The sequence below is a fragment of the Asterias amurensis genome, chromosome 12 (genome assembly GCF_032118995.1).
Source record: "Asterias amurensis chromosome 12, ASM3211899v1".
NCBI classification, from domain to species: domain Eukaryota; kingdom Metazoa; phylum Echinodermata; class Asteroidea; order Forcipulatida; family Asteriidae; genus Asterias; species Asterias amurensis.
In genome coordinates, this window is record NC_092659.1 from 17,296,479 (window position 1) to 17,319,471 (window position 22,993).

General features: G+C 37.3%; 1 protein-coding gene across 3 annotated transcripts; it reads left to right on the forward strand.

Moving 5' to 3' along the window:
* On the forward strand, window positions 1-22,958 carry LOC139945280 (uncharacterized). Of its 3 annotated transcripts, XM_071942617.1 has the most exons (7): window positions 1-163; window positions 3,985-4,144; window positions 5,419-5,500; window positions 8,436-8,668; window positions 9,514-10,162; window positions 10,587-10,758; window positions 11,609-13,394. In XM_071942617.1, the coding sequence occupies exons 4-7, from the start codon at window positions 8,471-8,473 to the stop codon at window positions 11,847-11,849; spliced, it is 1,260 nt and encodes a 419-aa protein (XP_071798718.1). In that variant the 5' UTR covers window positions 1-163; window positions 3,985-4,144; window positions 5,419-5,500; window positions 8,436-8,470; the 3' UTR covers window positions 11,850-13,394. The 3 variants fall into 3 exon arrangements, with proteins under 3 accessions (XP_071798718.1, XP_071798719.1, XP_071798717.1); XM_071942618.1 differs by lacking the exons at window positions 1-163; window positions 3,985-4,144 and adding an exon at window positions 22,068-22,958 and having other exon boundaries at window positions 5,205-5,500; window positions 11,609-11,870; XM_071942616.1 differs by lacking the exons at window positions 1-163; window positions 3,985-4,144 and having other exon boundaries at window positions 5,205-5,500.
* Window positions 22,959-22,993: the final 35 nt, after the last annotated feature.

Consider the following 22,993-nt stretch of genomic DNA (forward strand, 5'->3'; position numbering starts at 1 on the left):
GGACAGTGACCCTCGGTCAGTGACTCCTCCAAGTCGAAAGAAAACTAACTGTAACTCCCTTTTTTTACGGAGCAAGTCGGCCGAAACAGTGGGGGGATTTGAGCATCACAGCACGAAGAAAAACATTGCATTATAGAGAAAGTAATCAGAGACCTTTTATCCGGTAAGAAACTTGTTGTGCCTACACCACGATAGAGGTATGTGTTCACAATATGGGCGATGTTGCCTCACCCATGGATGTTTTGCAGGCAAAGGTATGGAGCAGTGACTCGGTTGAAAAAATGGTCGATGCACTAGCTTGCCTTACTGGTTATTCCAAGATGGCGTCCGAAACGGTCGCCACAAATGGCGCCAAAATGTATTAACATCTCAGGGTTATCATAGGACCAGAGAAGCTTTGGTTGATGAGGAGGGGGGGGGGGGAGGGGGTTGCACGAAAACGCAGATACTCAACTAAACAAGTAGACATGAAAGCTGATGACCAACGTTTCGAAAGTTTCTCGGCTTCAGTAATTTGTAAAAAATACTTGGTTTATGTTGTTTAGGCTATTTTTAGGCAATTGGTGACGGATCGTAAAGCCAGCACCCGATTTGATTTTCTTCCTGCTGGTCTGACACTTGCCTCGTAAGGCCGATGACATGTTTATTGAGATTCCGTGGTTTGGCAACTACGATAAAAAGCGACTTGACATTCCAAAATGACTAGTGTTTCAAGAAAGCGCGCTGCCTTCAACCATGCTTTAACCATACGTCATTATTATGGTTATATTTAGCGTATAGACGATGTGACCTGTGACATATCACATGTTTACAAAAGAGCCACCAAGCCTGGACTTTCTGCAGGCACGATTTGTACTCATAATGGAAGGAAACATGAAATCTTATATTTGATGGAGATTGCACTGTCCAACTCTTATCAACTTTTGATATGATGAATTGAAAGGGGCACATCTCAAAACTTATCTAGCTTTTACTTTCATAACTCTTGGATTTATGTGGAAATTTTGACACCTTGGCCAAAGAATGTACAAGGTCACACTTATTGTAAACAAAGTTCACTTGGTCTATCATGGAGGGAGAACTATAGGTTTGTTCACAGATCTAAGCGCTTTACATAACAATTGTTAAGGCCTGCATATATAGGGTATATTTAGTGGAAGAGAATAAACAACATAATTTTCCGTTGCGCAACTATTATGAGTTTTTAATATAACGTCTTGAATCTTGAAGATGCATAAGAGCAAAGAGCAAGAAACCTTGCTCTATGGTGAGAGCATGTGAGTTGGCGCTTCCAATTCAACAGAGAGTGAACTTTTACCAAAAGAGCAGCTATATAGTTTAGGGGACATAGCCTGGTGTGACCAGTGTAGGGTGTTGGATAAGGATATCATGTTATTATCAACCATAATCGGGTTGGATTCATTGTATTAAACGTACATCAAAAGTTACAAAATACATCACAACAACTTATTTGGAGGGAGGGGAAAATAACTCGACACTGGGACTCCCCATAACAACTTGAGCAGAGCGTTATCATAACAGTTCAAAAGTTAATGGATATCGTAATGTAAAAAAGTGTGAGATGTCTAGGCCTATGTTTTCTTTCTTTGTACTTAAAAAAAGTATTTTACATTTTGCACTGTATGCTATAAAAATATACGGTTACGGCTATTGCTAAGGGTGCTGATAAGGACGTTCAATAATTTAGCGTGGAAATCTAGCCGTAGCCACAGCTGTAGCCGCTACTTCGGACACCGCCTTTTAAATTCCCACACCGCGATTCACATGGAACACATCCCACACGGAGAGTTCTGGACTTCAAAAATCCGAATTAGTTTTGCTCGACCTCCCTCCCCTACCAAGCCGGTCGAGTTTCACCCCAAATTTAGACTTGATTTCAAGTCTGAGAGTGTGGCTGCGGTTATTTCTCTGCATCGACTACACAGAATTCCCCCGCAGATTTGCAATCACGCACTCTAACTCGCAATCGTAGGCTTATGGCGGGTGTGCGCTGTTTCAGCCAATAACAACGATCACAGACTGGAACCAAGTCTAATCCAGATCCGGCCTCATTTCACATTGTGCGTGTTATTGACAAGTGGTAAACACGTAAACAATGTTCAACCACGCGGAACAAACAACATCCAATCCACACGTGTCAAGAAGGAAGGAAATATCAAGATCCAATTTGCACCCCACAAGTCGTCAGCACCTAGCCCCGCCCCTCTACAACATAAACAGTTTTGAATTCCATCCCCGGAACACACAAATAGTTTCACAACTTCTGACCATATTGAAATTTAATAACATCGGAAACCAACACACAGGATAAACGTCAAAACTTTCTTCAAGATTCAACATGAATTTATTGATCGGTTTGACTTATCGTTTATCGATTATAAGTCCGAAGATCGATTGTTAGTTTACAATTATTATAAGACATCAACAGCGCAGTTCTGTATGTGAATTAGAATTGGATATTGAAAGTTAATAACATCTTAAATCAACACAGGGACAACTCATAATCCAAGTCTCATCAACTTATCTATTGATTGATTTGTTGTTTATTGAATTTAAGTACGAGATTGATCGTCAGTTTACAATTATTTTTATGATTTTTTGGTTCATGTCTTAACCACACAACAACAACAACAACAACAACAACAACAACAACAACAACAACAACAACAACAACAACAACAACAACAACAACAACAACAACAACAACAACAACAACAACAACAACAACAACAACAACAACAACAACAACAACAACAACAACAACAACAACAACAACATAATATCAATCAATAAAATCATATGAATAATTGCTGTAGCCTATTATGTGACTGTACATTAAACAGATTGGGAGTGTGTGTTTGAAGTGAATTTATTTAGTTTAATTTAATTGACTGACACGAAAACAAATAGTAGATGACCTGCGTGGTTATATTTATCTCATTGGAGCATCTTGTTCTTATCCTGAGACATTTCCGAAGTTGCCAACGCTCGTGTCCTTGCTCCATGGTCAATGTCACTATAACCACATTTCGAGAACACTTTCAAAAGTTCAATGACTCTTTCATGGAACTCGACCAAAAAGTAAAAATGTTTGTTGCCAATTTAAGATCCTGGGGGATTTCACAAAGAGTTAAGACTAGTCTTATCTCGACTAAGGACGAGTTACTCGTCTTAACTTAGGACTAGCCATACATAATATCTCCTAGGACTAGTCCTAAGAAATGACTAGTCCTAACTCTTTGTGAAATCGACCACAGGGCCGCCTATGAATCAAATTGTTCACAGAAACGACTCTCGAATTTCACCCAAATTACTTATGAAATGTTTTTACCACAAAATATTCAGTATCGTCCCTTTTCAGGAAGTAATAATGTAGCCCTATTTGTGTACATTTATGTACACGTCTAACCACAGTTATCTTTCTTTACCCTGGTGGGCTGTGAAATCATAAATCAAGTTATGACACAACACGCCTCTGTAAAAGTAATTGATTTATGGAATGGCTATACATGACTGCTGTACTTTCTCTCTTTTAAAACAAAAGCAAAGTATAGGCCTATACCTTGGGTTTTTTGGAACTGTTCAATTGTTTTAATCCTCAATAAATGTAGATGTATAGCCTACATTAAAAGTAACGTGTGAAGATTTAATTAAAAAGGTTGTCACGTTTTATTGATATCGCAAAAAAACCAGAGTGATGTCCACACAGGAAGATAAATGCACAATAGGAAATAAATACACAATCTGAGAAACGTTACTGCACTAACGCTTCTCATATTTAAAAATTGGGGCAGAGCAACTTGTATAGTTTTTGTATTTTTTATTTTTTATTTTATAAGTGAAATATTTCAAAAAAATGCTTTATCGAAAGCTGCAACAGTCTTCTAACCAAAAGTTTGTATTGTCATCATTTTTATAAGAGTAATTACCGATTGTATACTTGTATACCTCTTTCCTTTACAGGTTTCCATGAAGGAAGCGTAAGAAATTCTCCAGCTTTTACAATCCATGCTTTGTGCATAGAGCAAGGAATCGTAAATAACTTCCATGGTGACCATGGAAATGCACAGAGGTGGTCTCGTACTGTGACTTCGAAATTCACTTCCGCATGATTATTTTTAGGGTAAGTACAGTACGATATCCCGAAAGGAACAAGTTTTTTGTACGATATTGAGGGTATTCTTTATCCCCGATGCAAAACTAACGTTTACTAAACATTTGTTGTCCCATATGGAGGTTCCTCCATGGTTGTCGCATAGAGAAAATGGTTGCCGTAACCGATTTTGTTGGTCTGGGATTTCCTTTCTGTTAAGATTTAAGTACAGTCAAACAAATCCGTAATTTAGAAAGGTTTTTGAGGCATTACAAAAAACAAATCATTCGTTGTGAATGTGAAGTCTATAAGCGGTATATGTTTCATTCTACTCAGGCCAGTTGATAGGGAATGGTGCTCTACCGGGCCGCATCAGCCGGCGCCTCCCCTCAAACTCCGTCCTGCCGTCCTTGGGGGAGGGCTTTCGCGGCACACAGAGCTAGACACAAGGTCAACACACAGGGCCGGAGGCCCAAGTGGACACTTGCCTCCTCAAAATTAAAAGAAGAATTTCGGCGACTACTAAAATATTGATGGATTTGAATTGAGTTTTGAGGCAGAAAGTTAAACCAAAAATAATATTGTTTTTAAAATTGTTTGTGTTGATAAAGTTCTTTCTAAGATACCATATCAAATAATGTGCACAGCAGGTGCCGAACACATGGGCAGAACCCGTGACACTGTCAACCTTGTTAATGACGTCACTTGCATATCTCTTCCCTCGGGGTCGGGAAGTTTCTTGTGAGGAAAAGAGCACAGAGATAAAAAAAACTCGTCCATTATTATTTTAGGGATGGATATTTTGGGATACATCCCCAAATTTTGGAAGTTAAATGAATGCTTTAAGAAGTTCATTTTATTCTTGACTCTTTGAAATATTATAGACTGTTTTTACGATAACCGGAAGGGCAAACAAATGCGGACAGAGAAAGTGATATGGTTGGTATTTGAAAAGTCCCTTTTTGAATAGTGGAACAATCCAAAATCACCGCCACTTGTATTACGTGACAGGCCCTGTTTGGTGATGAAACCTTGGCAACACACAGGCTATAAAGGCCAGCAACTTTTACCCTGACAGTCCATAATTCACTTCATATGAAGAAGTCACACTACAAGTCACTATTCAGTAAACAATCACCTCTGAAGAGTTTAGTGTTGTCGCATTACTCAAAAACTCTGTAAGGACGAATAAACACCGATAAAGGCGCAACCGAACCGCCGAACCAGACCGGTCCACCGCGCCCAAACAACGGTACGCGTGTTGCTGCATCATCAACCACAGAGTCTTTGCCATTCTTCCATAGGTGTGCTCCAGTAAAAAGCTGATTTCTGAAGTGGGAGTTTTGCACTGAGCTTGAGTCCCTGTCGAAGGAAATCCTGAATTTGGTAAGTATTGTAGATACCATGTTATAATTCGTTGTAGCCTACTGTCCGTGGCCTACTGAAGTGATTTTTAACAACCTATGTACCTACATGGTACGTCATAAGATTTCTTTTGACACAGTCTTTGAAAAACTACCGCTAAATACAAAAAGCCTCTTCACACCACATGCACATGCAGTGAGTGATACACAAACACAACAAGAAAACCCAAAGACAAAACAAAATGGTTCAAACAAATCTCACAATTGTAAACATATATTCTTGAAATTTGATTGGCATACGTACAAAACTATATCCATTTGTTCACACAAAATGCTGCTTTTCCCCTTTTGTCTGTTCCTTTTAGATTCCCCCTTGTTTCAATTTTAACATGTCAAGCGGTCCGTTTATAACAGTTTACAATACTATAATTGAATGGATGCGGCTACTATTTTGTACATGTTGTACCTCAAAACGCAAAGATGGAAGGGTGATGGGGCAACAAAACGCCATCTTTGGATCTGAGGTTTCCGGACAAAAGACATTTCCAGAACAAAAAACGCGTTGGTGCTAATCTGCGCCAGATTACAGTGTGCGTGGTTTGGGGTTTGTTTGTATGCAAAATGAAGGTGTTAACAAGTAGCAGCAGGAGTTAAAAATTGTGTAGCTTTCCTGACAACAAATTGTCTGTCTAGAGTAGTGTCAATCATTCTTTCAATAGTTGTGCTATGTACGTACGCGTACAATTTGCACACGTTCATCGTTAAAGGCACTGGACACTCTCAAAATAATTGTAAGCATACAAACTTACTTGGGCAAGCAATGGGTTAGTTGCGATAACGTAACCCTCCTCCCGACGGCCGCCAGGAGGAGGGTTACGTTATCGCAACTAGCAATGGGTAGATATTGATAGTAAAAAAAACATTGTTAGAAACGGCGTATGCTCTATGCTCCGAAATGGAAAAGTTTCCGTATGGCGCCCTCACTAATTTACCTCGATGGATGACGCGGCCGTATACGGAAAGTTATCCTCCGAATTAACGTAGTTTTTTTGTAATAAAAATGTCTCACTCATATAATAGTGATAGAAGTCTTCAGGCCTGAAACCCTGTACTATGTATTTTATGCGCATCTTGGGACAAAACAAGTGAGAATACTGGTTGTATGACAATAATTATTACCTAAGGTTGCCAGCGATTGTTTTCTTCTTGTACACCTCGCATTCTTAGTTGAGTTGAGTAAGGTTGAGTATTAATTTTGGATGATTTTAGGCATCGCATGGCGAATCTAAGAAATGTAGGCTACTTTCTATGATTGTTTGTGGTAACACCATGTGTTATATGCCTCTGTATTTGCTCGATAGATCATGTTCCTTTTCAGAACTTGTCTTGGCTTTGTTGTGCCATATAAACAGAAAAAGTATCATTTTCTCAAGGCTCTAATACATTGATGACTCAAAAGAAATTAGTTTTGTCTTCCGCATCCAATAAAAGCTTAGGCATGGGTTTATACAATGTGGTTTCAGTTTCATGCAGATTAACCAGATGTTATTTCTTGTCGAATGGAAATTTATAGACAAGTTCAAGGAACATTACAGAATTGGTTTTTGCTATAACAAAAAAGTTGCTGGCAGTGTAAGCACTTTATGTAATCCACCATACATAAACCATTTATAAACTGACAAACCTGTAGAACTTCGAGATCGAGCGGTCATCTGGGTCACGAGAGAATAGTGAAAAACCGATTACAAATTTTGCATTGCATTGATGCCAAAATAGAAATGAATAAAACGCTCACTGAGCCTTAAAACTCCAAACGCGAAGTTAGATTATTTATTTCTCATCAAATAATTATGACATTTCAAACAGAAATATTTCAAGGAATGTTTTCAACTATCATCATCATTAGACCGTGTAGTTTCATGTAAATCTGTGCCTCTTGATTTTTGTTTCGTACCAATTCTGTAACGTTCCTAATGTAGGCTTACTTGCGACTTCCAACGCCCATAACAAAAGGCAATTGTACAAAATGATGGCCCGCTTTACAACGGCATGTGCTTGTAAACAGTTTCAGCAAATCATGGTTTTCAACAATAAATTGGACGTATCTGGAACATGCATTCCAATCACATCACGCTAGAACCATTTCAAATTGATTCTGCATGTGTTTATTAAAAAAAAACCTTGGAAACAACAGGTGCTGTTCCCATAAATGGTTGTCGTCTGACCTCCGTCGTCTGAACTCGGAGAATATTTCAGGGGGGTAAATAAAATCAACAACATGTATACATTGGCGGCACGTTAAATGCAGAGATAGGTGCATATGGCTCAACTCAAATAGGTCAACTCGTGAATGACAACTTCAAACACCTGTTGCTAGTGGTGTTTAGAAAACGGATGTCAGACACAATTCCTTTACCCATCTTTACCACTGGCCTGCGGGTCACCTCGTACCGTGGGCCGAGTACGAAGATCGTCAGCTGTACGAAGTACCCATCGGGTATACGAAGCACTTGGTAAATGCACGATGGCTGGCGAAGGAATTCTTTCAATCAACAGACTCGAGAAAGTTGTCTTTCGTTTTACTGCATTCCACGAACAATCCGAGTTGTATTTCTTTAAAAGTTAAAATGACCTACTGGTATCTCAAAATTATCATCACGTCTGTCAACTTTGTGAATTTGTTTTTGAATGTATCATTTTTTGGTGCATATTTACCGTGACATTCGTCTAGACGTACATCGTCTGAGTACTTCCAAACTTCATTTGAAGAAAGTGTTCTTAAAAGAAATTCTGACGACACAAATTTGGTTTAACCATATTTCTTTATTAAACGACAGGAGTGTGGCAAAATGTCGGTAACGTAGCAATACCAAAGACCAGAGATGGAATGCAATGGTTGACCTCTTACGCCTGTTGATGACCTCAAGCTTTAACTTGTTTATTTTTCCTTCTTCCAGATCAGGTTATACAAGCTTGCCTCAGCATAAACAAGATGACTCCCCTAATTTCACGACTCCTCGTCGTGATGTTGGTGGTCCTGGGCACCGGGGCCCGCAAGCCGTTCATCCCGGGGAAGGCCAAGCCCGCACCCGCTACCACCCAGGAAAGCCGTGCAATGGACACAAACATCGTGGACTTCGAGAGGCGCATGGCCGAAGTGGAGAAAAGCACATCTGTTATGAAACAGGAGGTAAGGTCAAAGTTCATGGAGCATTGACATTGACATTGTTTTATTATTACCCGGAAAAGTGTTTGGATGGCCAGCCAGCAAAGCTAATCTAATCATGTAAAAATGGGGATACACACAGTCAGGCTTATACCGCCATGGGCTACTCAAGCACGCAAATCCAATGCTTTCGAAGATAAATTCAAGTTGTGCTGTCTCACTTTTTAAAAGCTGAGCAGTGCATACTTTTGGGTAATTATGCAAGACCAGTTTCTGCTCTTCCCAACATAAAAGCACCAATAAAAAAAACTTTGGACATTAATATGGGGTTAAAGCGAAAGCAAAAAAAAACACCGCCACAATTGTTGCAAAGAAATGTGTTTTCAGATGCATGGGAAAGGCTTTGAAAATGACTGAAGCATTTCTAGGATTCAATTTGTTGGTGAAAATTACCACTTTCTCTAAAACCACTAAGGGGTCATATTTTATCTGTTTAAAAAAATTATGAACAGCTCCAATGCTCTGTACCAAGTAATTTGTTATGGTCATTTTGATTGACCAAATTTTAAAAACAAGGCGGTACCCAACAGCCTTATAACGAAACGGGGTCGATTTCACAGTGGGCAATATTGGTAATTTTTAAAGACCAGTCTTCTCACTTTGTGTTTCTCAACATATCCATAAAATGACAAACATGTAAAAATTTGTAAAAGACTCGTCTTTGACAATTACCAATAGTGCCCAGTGTATTTTGTCCTAAGTTAGAAAGAGTAACGCCTCTTGCTTGCCACTGAATTTTGTCTTTTTCAAATTTTGAAGATGAAACATCAATCAATTAAGTCTCTCTCTCTTTCTTGTCATTTGTGCAGATGGTAGAAGTTGTATCCGAGAACCGAGAGCTTAAGGAACGTTTAGGAGGAATGAGAACAACATTGGCAGAACTGCACACTGCCCACCAGCGCGTCCAGGAACTCGAACGAATCCTCAAGAAATTCGAGAACTTCTTCGGCGTCCTCTACTCCGAACTCCCTGATGTCTTCGCCAGAGAGATCACAATCGAGAAGAGGCTGTCGAGCCTAAATGAGTACATCGGCAACAGGGAGGCTGAGCTTGTGGCGCTGCGGACCCCACCAACGGCCAAGGCCGAACCCGGTGAGAACCCCGTGGATGAAGAACTTCTCGGTGCCGCTATGCGACAGCTCAGCACTGAAAACAGCAACATGAAGTTCCGAATGGAAAGCATGGAGAGGATGATGAGCGAGCCTTCAAAGGACCGTCTTACTACAGGAGGATCATTCAACGGCGGTGCTATGGATGACGAGACGGCAGAGAGACTGGAGAGACTTGAACGCTTGGTGGCGCTACAGTTGGCCCCACAGCTTGATGATGATGACGAGGATCAGAACCCTGTGCAGAGGATGTCACCTGGTGGCGCGACTACCAGTTCGAGATTGGCTCTCAGTGAATCAGATACAGAAATACTGAGAGATGAGCTGAACAGCGTCCGATCTCTTTCAAGTAAGTTACATTATCTCTGGTTGGGGAAATGTAGCCGCTTGGCGGCAGCAGAGAGGTAGAGCGGTCTTGTGGGGTTGCTCGAGACTTTGGCCCTGTTCGAAACCTCGGCTTTGGGATTCGGCTCGGGCTAGCTTGGCCCTGCGGTTGTTTTGACATTTTGCACGTGCGTTGCGTACGTGCTCAGGGCTTCAGACAAGAGAGAACGGATCCTGAAGCCAAACCCGTGGTTTTGAAAGGGGCCTAGAGAACAAACATGACAACAACCAATGCTGATTGCTCAATTTTCGAAACACAAAAAAAAGAAACATTGAAGTCTCCCAGCCTCTTGAAAGCCAAATCAAATATTTTAGTTTGTATCTTTTGTCGACTTTCATTTCAAACAATTCATTCCTTTATACCTACTTTTTGTAAACGCAATTACCAGGTACCAGGAAAAGTCTGTTCTCTGCCGGAGCAACACGTCACTTATCCGGCCAAACGGGCGTTTACCAGACTGTCGTCTTCGACAACGTCTTCGCCAATAAGGGCAACCACTTCCAGGAACATAACAGCACGTTCGTCTGCCACATCAACGGCTACTACTTCTTCTCCTTTACGTAAGTGCTGTTGTTGTTGTTGTTTTGTTTACAGGCTCTGGACACTATTGGTAGTTACTCAAAATAATTGTTAGCCTGAAAAACAACTTGCGTGCTAAGGAGAGCTGTTGACAGTATACAGTATTGTGAGAAACTGCTCCCTCTGAAGTAACATGGTTGTGTGTTGTTTGAGAAATAGGTAATTTTTCACTCAAATATTAAAATTCTTCAGGCCTTAAGACGTTTTTAGGCTTCTGAGAGCACACAAATTTGAGCAATAGGGGTGTTTATTTGGTTACTATTCTCTTGCACTTCGATGACCAATCGAGTCAAAATTTCACAGATTTGTTTATATTTTATTTATAATTTTATGCATAAAATGTTAGGATGCACCAATTACCAAAGGTTTCCAGTACCTTTGAAGGCCGATTAACATCCTTTGAATACACCTGAAGATAGCGTACTGATGGAAATGTTAAGTTGTCACCCACCAATTCTTTTTGGAACCAACACTATATCAGAAGATTTACACATGTTTCTAACAGTCTTCGCCTGACTCCTGAAAACAGTTTGAAATGTCAAGACCGCACCAGATCTTTCAGAGCCAACACCTATCCCAAAAGAAATTAATACATTGTTGCATCGGAAGTTTTTATTTATTTATAGTTATTTCTTACATAAAAAATTCATGTGGCCCTTAATCTATGTTTGTGTTTAATTGTTTATTTTGTTGTTGAGACGTTTTTATAGATTTTTCGTCCGGTCGTTTTTGCATTTATACCATCAGTGTTTTTGGTTGGAAAGTTGTTTGCAACAGTTTTTGTCTATTTTCTGATTATTTGGTCTTTTTTTCATTTTCTATATAATGCAGGGTGCGTTCCTACGACCACAAATACATGGGCGTCACCTTACTGAAGAACGGCAACAGAGTGACAGGTATCGGAGGCGAACCAGGAGAAAGGAACCAGATGATGTCGCAATCACTCGTACTTCAACTGCAGCAGGGTGATCAGGTCCATCTCGTCCTTACACCTTCAGATGCGTACGCTATCTACAGCGACCACAGCAAGTACTGCACGTTCACAGGCTTCCTTATTTACAAGGGGTCGTAAAGCAGCCGTTGATGGTCGGAGGTACTGCTTTCTTTTGCTTCAAGTTTTTGTTGTTGATTAAAACTGTTTAAAGACACTGGACACTATTGACAATTGTCAAAGACCATTCTTCTAACTAGGTGTATCCCAACATATGCATAAAAAACATGCCTGTGAAAATCTGAGCTCAATTGGTAGTCGGAGTAGCGAGGATGAAAGAAAAAACACCCTTGTCACATGAAGTTGTGTTCTTTCAGATGCTTGATTTCGAGACCCTACTTCAGAGGGAGCAGTTTCTCACAATGTTTTATACTATCAACAGCTCTCCATTACTCGTAACCAAGTAAGGTAACAATTATTTGAGTAATTACCAATAGTGTCCAGTGCCTTTTTTGTTCAATTTGGTCACCAAACTATTGGCTATTGAAGTTTCTGGGAGCCAGAACGCACCACTACTTGAAATCGTTACATTTCTTTCTTTACCAGGCAGGCCTGATACTTCACAGAGGCAACGAAGGCAATTGCCTCCATGCTGCCTAGTCATTGCCTTGGTGCCCCTGAAACACTCCAGTAGAAATTTACACTTGCCTCATAGGGTGCCCTTTACCAAGGATAAAAATGCCTTGATGCCTTTGCCCTTATACCAGGCAGGTCTGATACTTCACTAGGGCAACAAAGGTGATTGCCACCATGCCCCCTGGTGCCCTTGAAACACTCAAGTAGAAGTTTACAATTGACTCGAAGGGTGCCCTTTACCACAGAGAAAAATGCCTTGGTGTCTTTGCCCTTTAAGCAGCTCTAGGTCACTAAGCCAGGGTTCCATTGCCTTGTCGTCACCGTTTTAACTAAATCAATGTCTTTTAAAACAAATTGCTTACGGTATATAAAGCTGTATTTTAAACAATTGTGTATTTCTAATTTTACATATGTATATTTTTTAAATAATAAATTTTTTGACTTTTTTATACACAGGCGATTTCATGTTTCTCAATTTTGAGTAAGGTTTGAAAGGAGAATGGCTTGAAAAGGTTTCTTAAAGGCAGTGGACACTATTGGTAACTACTCAAAATAATTATCAGCATAAAACCTCACTTGGTAACAAGTAATGGGGAGAGGTTGATAGTATAAAACATTGTGAAAAACGGCTCCCTCTGAAATGACGTAGTTTTTGAGGCAGTAGTAATTTTACACGAATATGATTTTGAGACCTCAAGTTTGGAATTTGAGGTCGCAAAATCAAGCATCTGAAAGCACACAACTTTGAGTGACAAGGGTGTTTTTTATTTCATTCATATCTCGCAACTTTGACGACCAATTGAGCTCAAATTTTCACAGGTTTGTTATTTTATGCAAATGTTAAGATACACCAAGTGAGAAGACTGGTCTTTGACAATTACTAATAGTGTCCACTGTCTTTAACAATAAATCATTGTTATAAAACAGCACAACAAATCTTGCAGGCCTTTGCATTTTATTCATAGGAGATTGAAAAGAAGTTTGTTAACACCAGGTATTGAAGAGTAATAAAGAACTTCAGTGTAACCTTGCAATTGTTTTACCTAAAAACCTTTTCTGTCTGATCTGCTTTAATATCAAGTGACATCCTCATCGAAAAGTTCACAAGGCTTAGCCTTATGATTTTTTCGAAAAATTCACAAGGCTATATATAGCCTTATGATTTTTTCGAAAAGTTCACAAGGTTATAGCCTTATGATTTTTTTTGCAAAGTTCACAAGGCTATAGCCTTATGAATTTTTGGAAAAGTTCACGAGGCTATAGCCATATGAATTTTTCGAAAAAATCAAAAGGTATATAGCGTTATGATGTTTTGGAAAAGTTCACAAGGCTATAGCCTTATGATTTTTTGGAAAAGTTCACAAGGCTATAGCCTTATGATTTTTTGTAAAAGTTCACAAGGCTAAATAGCCTTATGATTTTTTCGAAAAGTTCACAAGGATCATAGCCTTATGACTTTTTGGAAAAGTTCACAAGGCTATAGCCTTATGATTTTTTTTCACAAAGTTCACAAGGCCTTATGAATTTTTGGAAAAGTTCACAAGGCTATAGCCTTATGATTTTATGGAAAAGTTCTCAAGGCTATAGCCATATGATTTTTTTCGAAAAAATCAAAAGGTATATAGCGTTTTGATGTTTTGGAAAAGTTCACAAAGCTATATATAGCCTTATGATGTTTTGGAAAAGTTCACAAGGCTATAGCCTTATGATTTTTTGGAAAAGTTCACAAGGCTATAGCCTTATGATTTTTTCGAAAAGTTCACAAGGCTATAGCCTTATGAATTTTTGGATAAGTTCACAAGGCTATAGCCTTATGATGTTTTTCGAAAAGTTCACAAGGCTATAGCCTTATGATTTTTTGGATAAGTTCACAAGGCTATAGCCTTATGATGTTTTTCGAAAAGTTCACAAGGCTATAGCCTTATGAATTTTTTCGAAAAGTTCACAAGGCTATAGCCTTATGATTTTTTGGATAAGTTCACAAGGCTATAGCCTTATGATGTTTTGGAAAAGTTCACAAGGCTATAGCCTTATGATTTTTTCGAAAAGTTCACAAGGCCTTATGATTTTTTGGAAAAGTTCACAAGGCCTTATGATTTTTTCGAAAAGTTCACAAGGCCTTATCAATTTTTGGATAAGTTCACAAGGCCTTATGATGTTTTGGATTTTTTGGAAAAGTTCACAAGGCTATAGCCTTATGAATTTTTTCGAAAAGTTCACGAGGCTATAGCCATATGAATTTTTCGAAAAAATCAAAAGGTATATAGCGTTATGATGTTTTGGAAAAGTTCACAAGGCTATAGCCTTATGATTTTTTGGAAAAGTTCACAAGGCTATAGCCTTATGATTTTTTGTAAAAGTTCACAAGGCTATATAGCCTTATGATTTTTTCGAAAAGTTCACAAGGATCATAGCCTTATGACTTTTTGGAAAAGTTCACAAGGCTATAGCCTTATGATTTTTTTTCACAAAGTTCACAAGGCCTTATGAATTTTTGGAAAAGTTCACAAGGCTATAGCCTTATGATTTTATGGAAAAGTTCTCAAGGCTATAGCCATATGATTTTTTTCGAAAAAATCAAAAGGTATATAGCGTTTTGATGTTTTGGAAAAGTTCACAAAGCTATATATAGCCTTATGATGTTTTGGAAAAGTTCACAAGGCTATAGCCTTATGATTTTTTGGAAAAGTTCACAAGGCTATAGCCTTATGATTTTTTCGAAAAGTTCACAAGGCTATAGCCTTATGAATTTTTGGATAAGTTCACAAGGCTATAGCCTTATGATGTTTTTCGAAAAGTTCACAAGGCTATAGCCTTATGATTTTTTGGATAAGTTCACAAGGCTATAGCCTTATGATGTTTTTCGAAAAGTTCACAAGGCTATAGCCTTATGAATTTTTTCGAAAAGTTCACAAGGCTATAGCCTTATGATGTTTTTCGAAAAGTTCACAAGGCTATAGCCTTATGATTTTTTGGATAAGTTCACAAGGCTATAGCCTTATGATGTTTTGGAAAAGTTCACAAGGCTATAGCCTTATGATTTTTTCGAAAAGTTCACAAGGCCTTATGATTTTTTGGAAAAGTTCACAAGGCCTTATGATTTTTTCGAAAAGTTCACAAGGCCTTATCAATTTTTGGATAAGTTCACAAGGCCTTATGATGTTTTGGATTATTTGGAAAAGTTCACAAGGCTATAGCCTTATGAATTTTTTCGAAAAGTTCACAAGGCTATAGCCTTATGATTTTTTGGATAAGTTCACAAGGCTATAGCCTTATGATGTTTTGGAAAAGTTCACAAGGCTATAGCCTTATGATTTTTTCGAAAAGTTCACAAGGCCTTATGATTTTTTCGAAAAGTTCATAAGGCTATAGCCTTATGATTTTTTCGAAAAGTTCACAAGGCCTTATGATTTTTTGGAAAAGTTCACAAGGCCTTATGATTTTTTCGAAAAGTTCACAAGGCCTTATGAATTTTTGGATAAGTTCACAAGGCTATAGCCTTATGATTTTTTCGAAAAGTTCACAAGGCCTTATGATTTTTTGGAAAAGTTCACAAGGCCTTATGATTTTTTCGAAAAGTTCACAGGCTATAGCCTTATGAATTTTTGGATAAGTTCACAAGGCCTTATGATGTTTTGGATTTTTTGGAAAAGTTCACAAGGCTATAGCCTTATGAATTTTTGGAAAAGTTCACAAGGCTATAGCCTTATGATTTTTTTCACAAAGTTCACAAGGCTATAGCCTTACGATTTTTTGGAAAAGTTCACAAGGCCTTATGAATTTTTGGAAAAGTTCACAAGGCCTAATGATTTTTTTCACAAAGTTCACAAGGCTATAGCCTTATGATTTTTTCGAAAAGTTCACAAGGCCTTATGATTTTTTCGAAAAGTTCACAAGGCCTTATGATTTTTTCGAAAAGTTCACAAGGCTATATAGCCTTATGATTTTTTGGAAAAGTTCACAATATAGCCTTATGAATTTTTGGAAAAGTTCACAAGGCTATAGCCTTATGATTTTTTTCACAAAGTTCACAAGGCTATAGCCTTATGAATTTTTGGAAAAGTTCACAAGGCTATAGCCTTATGATTTTATGGAAAAGTTCTCAAGGCTATAGCCATATGATTTTTTTCGAAAAAATCAAAAGGTATATAGCGTTATGATGTTTTGGAAAAGTTCACAAGGCTATAGCCTTATGATTTTATGGAAAAGTTCTCAAGGCTATAGCCATATGATTTTTTTCGAAAAAATCAAAAGGTATATAGCGTTTTGATGTTTTGGAAAAGTTCACAAAGCTATATATAGCCTTATGATGTTTTGGAAAAGTTCACAAGGCTATAGCCTTATGATTTTTTGGAAAAGTTCACAAGGCTATAGCCTTATGATTTTTTCGAAAAGTTCACAAGGCTATAGCCTTATGAATTTTTGGATAAGTTCACAAGGCTATAGCCTTATGATGTTTTTCGAAAAGTTCACAAGGCTATAGCCTTATGATTTTTTGGATAAGTTCACAAGGCTATAGCCTTATGATGTTTTTCGAAAAGTTCACAAGGCTATAGCCTTATGAATTTTTTCGAAAAGTTCACAAGGCTATAGCCTTATGATGTTTTTCGAAAAGTTCACAAGGCTATAGCCTTATGATTTTTTGGATAAGTTCACAAGGCTATAGCCTTATGATGTTTTGGAAAAGTTCACAAGGCTATAGCCTTATGATTTTTTCGAAAAGTTCACAAGGCCTTATGATTTTTTGGAAAAGTTCACAAGGCCTTATGATTTTTTCGAAAAGTTCACAAGGCCTTATCAATTTTTGGATAAGTTCACAAGGCCTTATGATGTTTTGGATTATTTGGAAAAGTTCACAAGGCTATAGCCTTATGAATTTTTTCGAAAAGTTCACAAGGCTATAGCCTTATGATTTTTTGGATAAGTTCACAAGGCTATAGCCTTATGATGTTTTGGAAAAGTTCACAAGGCTATAGCCTTATGATTTTTTCGAAAAGTTCACAAGGCCTTATGATTTTTTCGAAAAGTTCATAAGGCTATAGCCTTATGATTTTTTCGAAAAGTTCACAAGGCCTTATGATTTTTTGGAAAAGTTCACAAGGCCTTATGATTTTTTCGAAAAGTTCACAAGGCCTTATGAATTTTTGGATAAGTTCACAAGGCTATAGCCTTATGATTTTTTCGAAAAGTTCACAAGGCCTTATGATTTTTTGGAAAAGTTCACAAGGCCTTATGATTTTTTCGAAAAGTTCACAGGCTATAGCCTTATGAATTTTTGGATAAGTTCACAAGGCCTTATGATGTTTTGGATTTTTTGGAAAAGTTCACAAGGCTATAGCCTTATGAATTTTTGGAAAAGTTCACAAGGCTATAGCCTTATGATTTTTTTCACAAAGTTCACAAGGCTATAGCCTTACGATTTTTTGGAAAAGTTCACAAGGCCTTATGAATTTTTGGAAAAGTTCACAAGGCCTAATGATTTTTTTCACAAAGTTCACAAGGCTATAGCCTTATGATTTTTTCGAAAAGTTCACAAGGCCTTATGATTTTTTCGAAAAGTTCACAAGGCCTTATGATTTTTTCGAAAAGTTCACAAGGCTATATAGCCTTATGATTTTTTGGAAAAGTTCACAATATAGCCTTATGAATTTTTGGAAAAGTTCACAAGGCTATAGCCTTATGATTTTTTTCACAAAGTTCACAAGGCTATAGCCTTATGAATTTTTGGAAAAGTTCACAAGGCTATAGCCTTATGATTTTATGGAAAAGTTCTCAAGGCTATAGCCATATGATTTTTTTCGAAAAAATCAAAAGGTATATAGCGTTATGATGTTTTGGAAAAGTTCACAAGGCTATAGCCTTATGATTTTTTGTAAAAGTTCACATTTTTGGATAAGTTCACAAGGCTATAGCCTTATGATTTTTTGGAAAAGTTCACAAGGCTATATAGCCTTATGATTTTTTGGAAAAGTTCACAAGGCTATAGCCTTATGATTTTTTGGAAAAGTTCACAAGGCTATAGCCTTATGTTTTTTTGGAAAAGTTCACAAGGCTATATAGCCTTATGTTTTTTTTTCGCAAAGTTCACAAGGCTATAGCCTTATGATTTTTTCAAAAAGTTCACAAGGCTTATGATTTTTTGGAAAAGTTCACAAGGCTATAGCCTTATGATTTTTTGGAAAAGTTCACAAGGCTATAGCCTTATGTTTTTTTGGAAAAGTTCACAAGGCTATATAGCCTTATGTTTTTTTTTCGCAAAGTTCACAAGGCTATAGCCTTATGATTTTTTCAAAAAGTTCACAAGGCTTATGATTTATTTCGAAAAGTTCACAAGGCTATAGCCTTATGAATGTTTGGAAAAGTTCACAAGGTTTATGATTTATAGCCTTATGATTTTTTTCACAAAGTTCACAAGGCTATAGCCTTATGAATTTTTGGAAAAGTTCACAAGGCTATAGCCTTATGATTTTATGGAAAAGTTCTCAAGGCTATAGCCATATGATTTTTTTCGAAAAAATCACAAGGCTTATATATAGCCTTATGATTTTTTGGAAAAGTTCACAAGGCTATAGCCTTATGAATTTTTGGAAAAGTTCACAAGGCTATAGCCTTATGTTTTTTTGGAAAAGTTCACAAGGCTATAGCCTTATGATTTTTTGGAAAAGTTCACAAGACTACAGCCTTATGTTTTTTTTGGAAAAGTTCACAAGGCTATATAGCCTTATGTTTTTTTTTCGCAAAGTTCACAAGGCTATAGCCTTATGATTTTTTCGAAAAGTTCACAAGGCTTATGATTTTTTTCGAAAAGTAAACAAGGCTATAGCCTTATGATTTTTTTCACAAAGTTCACAAGGCTATAGCCTTATGATTTTTTTCACAAAGTTCACAAGGCTATAGCCTAATGATTTTTTTCGAAAAGTTCACAAGGCTATAGCCTTATGATTTTTTTCGAAAAGTTCACAAGGCTATAGCCTTATGATTTTTTTCACAAAGTTCACAAGGCTATAGCCTTATTATTTTTTTCACAAAGTTCACAAGGCTATATAGCCTTATGATTTTTTTCGAAAAGTTCACAAGGCCTTATGATTTTTTTCGCAAAGTTCACAAGGCTATAGCCTTATGATTTTTTGGAAAAGTTTAAAAGGCTATAGCCTTATGATTTTTTGGAAAAGTTCACAAGGCCTTATGTTTTTTTCTTATATTATAACTAACCAGTTCCGGTCTGTCGTGTTATGGTATTTTATTCATCAATGAAAACCTCCACATAAAACAAAAAACAAAGATTAAAAGCTAGACAGTTCATTTAAATTTTCTGTTCCCCCCCCCCAAAAAAAGGACATCGAATTTTGATGGCCTCAAGATTGGCAAATTAAATATTCATGTATTCATTTAACTAAATCAATTAATTAGGAATGTGCAGCCGGTTATGTACTACAAGAAGTTTAACAAGGGCCTTGTCACACCATAGAGAAAGGATAACACGAGGCAACCAACTGCAGTGCACACAACAGGCCTACTTCGGTAGCACATGGGTCATTTTTTAAACAATGCATTCCAGTATTTCGGAGACACAATATGTGAATTAAAAAAGTTAATGTTTTTTGTTTTTTTGCGAAGATTTCCTGGAATGAAATAGATGGATTGCAACACACGTCACCGACCACCATCTTTGCTGTATAAACAAAGTGCAAGTGCTTGTGTATACGCACTGCGCATGCACTTCTCCCTTGTAAATACATCAAAGATGGCAGTTGATGATGCGTATTGCAATGCAATCCATCTATTGTCTCTTGCGACATGACCCTAAAAGAAGATATGGGAAAACATTAAAAACTCAAGATTTGGGCAAACTTTGAAATTATTAAAATTTCAGAATTTAAAATACATTTTAAGAACATGATCCAATATCAGCTGCTAGCACAAAATAATCCTTTACGACATTAATATTAATGTCATTAAAAAAATTGTGTGTGTTTTAAAATGTACAGTACATAAAGAGTGTTATCACCTTTCATAGTAATAAACATACTGGAACGAAACTGGCAATAAGTGATCATTGTTGAAATTATTTTAAAACGTTTTCAATCCATAAATAAATTGAAATTGAATTTGCAAAAGATTAAACAGAAATGTTAATTAAGTAAAAAACAATCACTTTGACTACCTTTCTGCTTTGCTTTTTAAAAAGATTCAGGAAAAGCCCTGTCACGTCATCATTGGTTTTCTGATTGTTTATGCAAGAAATTATAATAATTATATGGATTCGTATTTACATATCATTTGATACACATGCATTCAAGTTAAATTACCACAAAACAACTAGTACATGTATCTTGAAAACACAAGTTTTGCCGGGCTGCCAGTCAAGCACCCACTTATTTCAGTGGTTCAATTGCGACATTTCCTTACAAGAATATGTAGAAACAATTGTTTCACCTGAGTAAACCCACCATTTCACATTAACTGTAGGCTATGTACATGATACATGAATGGGGATACAACTGTACACAAAACTATACTACAAGAACAATGAATGTGTATTCACAACATGATACCATATTGCGGGCTGGCATAGTGAATCTATCCTTCAAAACCACAGTGGGTGATATGGAACAGTCACACAGTAGGAGGGTTGACTGTGTACATGTACAGTGGATACGATTCACCACATGAAATCAAACTGAAGACTGCATAGTTTATCATTAACCACAGTGGATATGATATTGAATGGTCTCACAGTAGGAGGGTTGACTGTGTACTGGGTACATATAATCAAAACATAACATCAATCTGCAGGCCTGCATATTTTATCTTTCATTCAAAACAACCACATGGGTGATATTGAATGGTCAGACAGTAGGAGGGTTGACTGTGTGCTTTGTATGCAATCAACACCTAACATCAATCTGCGGGTCGGCATATTTTATCTTTCATTCCAAATCACAGTGGATGATTGAATGGTCAGACAGTAGGAGGGTTGAGTGTGTGCTGTGTATGCAACCAACACATACAATCAATCTGCAGGCTGGCATAGTTTACATGTAGCTTTTATTCAAAACCACAGTGTATGATATATTAAATGGTCCCACAGTAGGAGGGTTGATTGTGTCTTGTGTACATATGATATCCTAATGCATGCTGGCATAGTTTATCATTAACCACAGCAGATATGATAGTGAATGGTCGGACAGTGGGAAGGTTGACTGTGTACTGTGTTGATGCATTCACTACATTACATTATAGTTTATCTATTATTTAAAACCACACCGAATGAACTTAAAAGGTCAGACAGTAGGAGGGTTAATAATATGTACATGACCTCTGTCTGGTCTCTTTGGATTTCTAATCACTACTTGCATAATTATTGTGAATACAGGACACCAGACACCTACATCTCATTAGCAGACTCACCAGGTAAATCCATTATTATCCAGACTGACAGTCCCTTAGTTTAATTACTAGGAGTGCGCTCCACAATTGCGCAAACATATTGCAACCGTTGGCGCAAACGTTTTTCATCATTGGAACAATTGGTGCGCACTTCAAGATGTCATTAGTGGCGGCAGTCTGCAATGAAGACGGTGACACCACGCGTAGTTTTTTCATAACATTGTTATTGCATTGTGACATCGACTAATTAGATTTGTTATATCAATCCCATTTGAAAACACACTATTGTCAATTTCGTGTGACAATTAACAATTATGTTGTCTGTTTGTCCAGCATTTGAAAACCACCCAACAACACCTCAGAAGTACGTTCTACCAAGTTTGCAAACGATGGTGGCGACAACGCATTACACTGGAAGTTGTTGGCGAATCTGAGTAAACGGTGGCAACGCTTATGTGAGTGAAGCGCACCCCTGAACCCTTTTGTTATATATAATCTAAAACAAGGTTAAAATATATTTTCTTAATTAAGAGACTGGCCTCTTGGCAATTCAACTGGCAACTAAAATTGGTGATTTGTACCTCCATAAAAACCCTTGCACATAATCAACTCTTTTTTTTTTTAAATTCCCTCTTTAAAGCCATTGGACCTTTTCGGTAAACAGTGTTGTCCAATAACAAACCTGTGAAATTTTAGGCTCAATCGGTCATCGGAGTCGGGAGAAAACAACGGAAAAACCCACCCTTGTTTCCGCGCGTTTCGCCGTGTCATGGCATGTGTTTCAAATAAATCCGTTGTTTTGCTGTTTTCTCAAAAAGTAAAGCATTTTATGTAAACCCTGTAAGTTATTTGTAAATCTGTGAACTTTGTTTTTTCTGAACCGACAGGGTCCAATGGCTTTAAAGAATCACCCCGTTTCCAAAAAAACAAATTTCATTTCTTTCCTTCAGCAAAGGATTTCTTGAGTATAAGCTTTGGATTGTACAGTGAATTTACTTAAAAATTAATAAAAGTATTTACATTTGTACAAAATGTTTACATATCACCAGTAAACAAAATTAATTTGAATTGTTAAAAATAAAATGTAACCCCCTGTAAAAAATATGTGCTTGTTTTTTTTTTTTTTTTTTTTTTTTTACTTTTGAGTTTGCTTTTAATTAAGTATTTCTTGAGTGTTTTGCCATTTCTTCATTTTCCGGAAGCACACTTGTATTTCCCACCCCCCCCCAAAAAAAAAAAACCAAAACATAATAATATTT

Coding starts and splice junctions, on each gene's coding strand:
- LOC139945280 (XM_071942617.1), top strand. CDS start 8,471: ATGACTCCCCTAATTTCACGACTCCTCGTCGTGATGTTGGTGGTCCTG. Junction 10,163..10,586: donor CAGCGTCCGATCTCTTTCAA/GTAAGTTACATT, acceptor CGCAATTACCAG/GTACCAGGAAAAGTCTGTTC. Junction 10,759..11,608: donor TACTACTTCTTCTCCTTTAC/GTAAGTGCTGTT, acceptor TATATAATGCAG/GGTGCGTTCCTACGACCACA.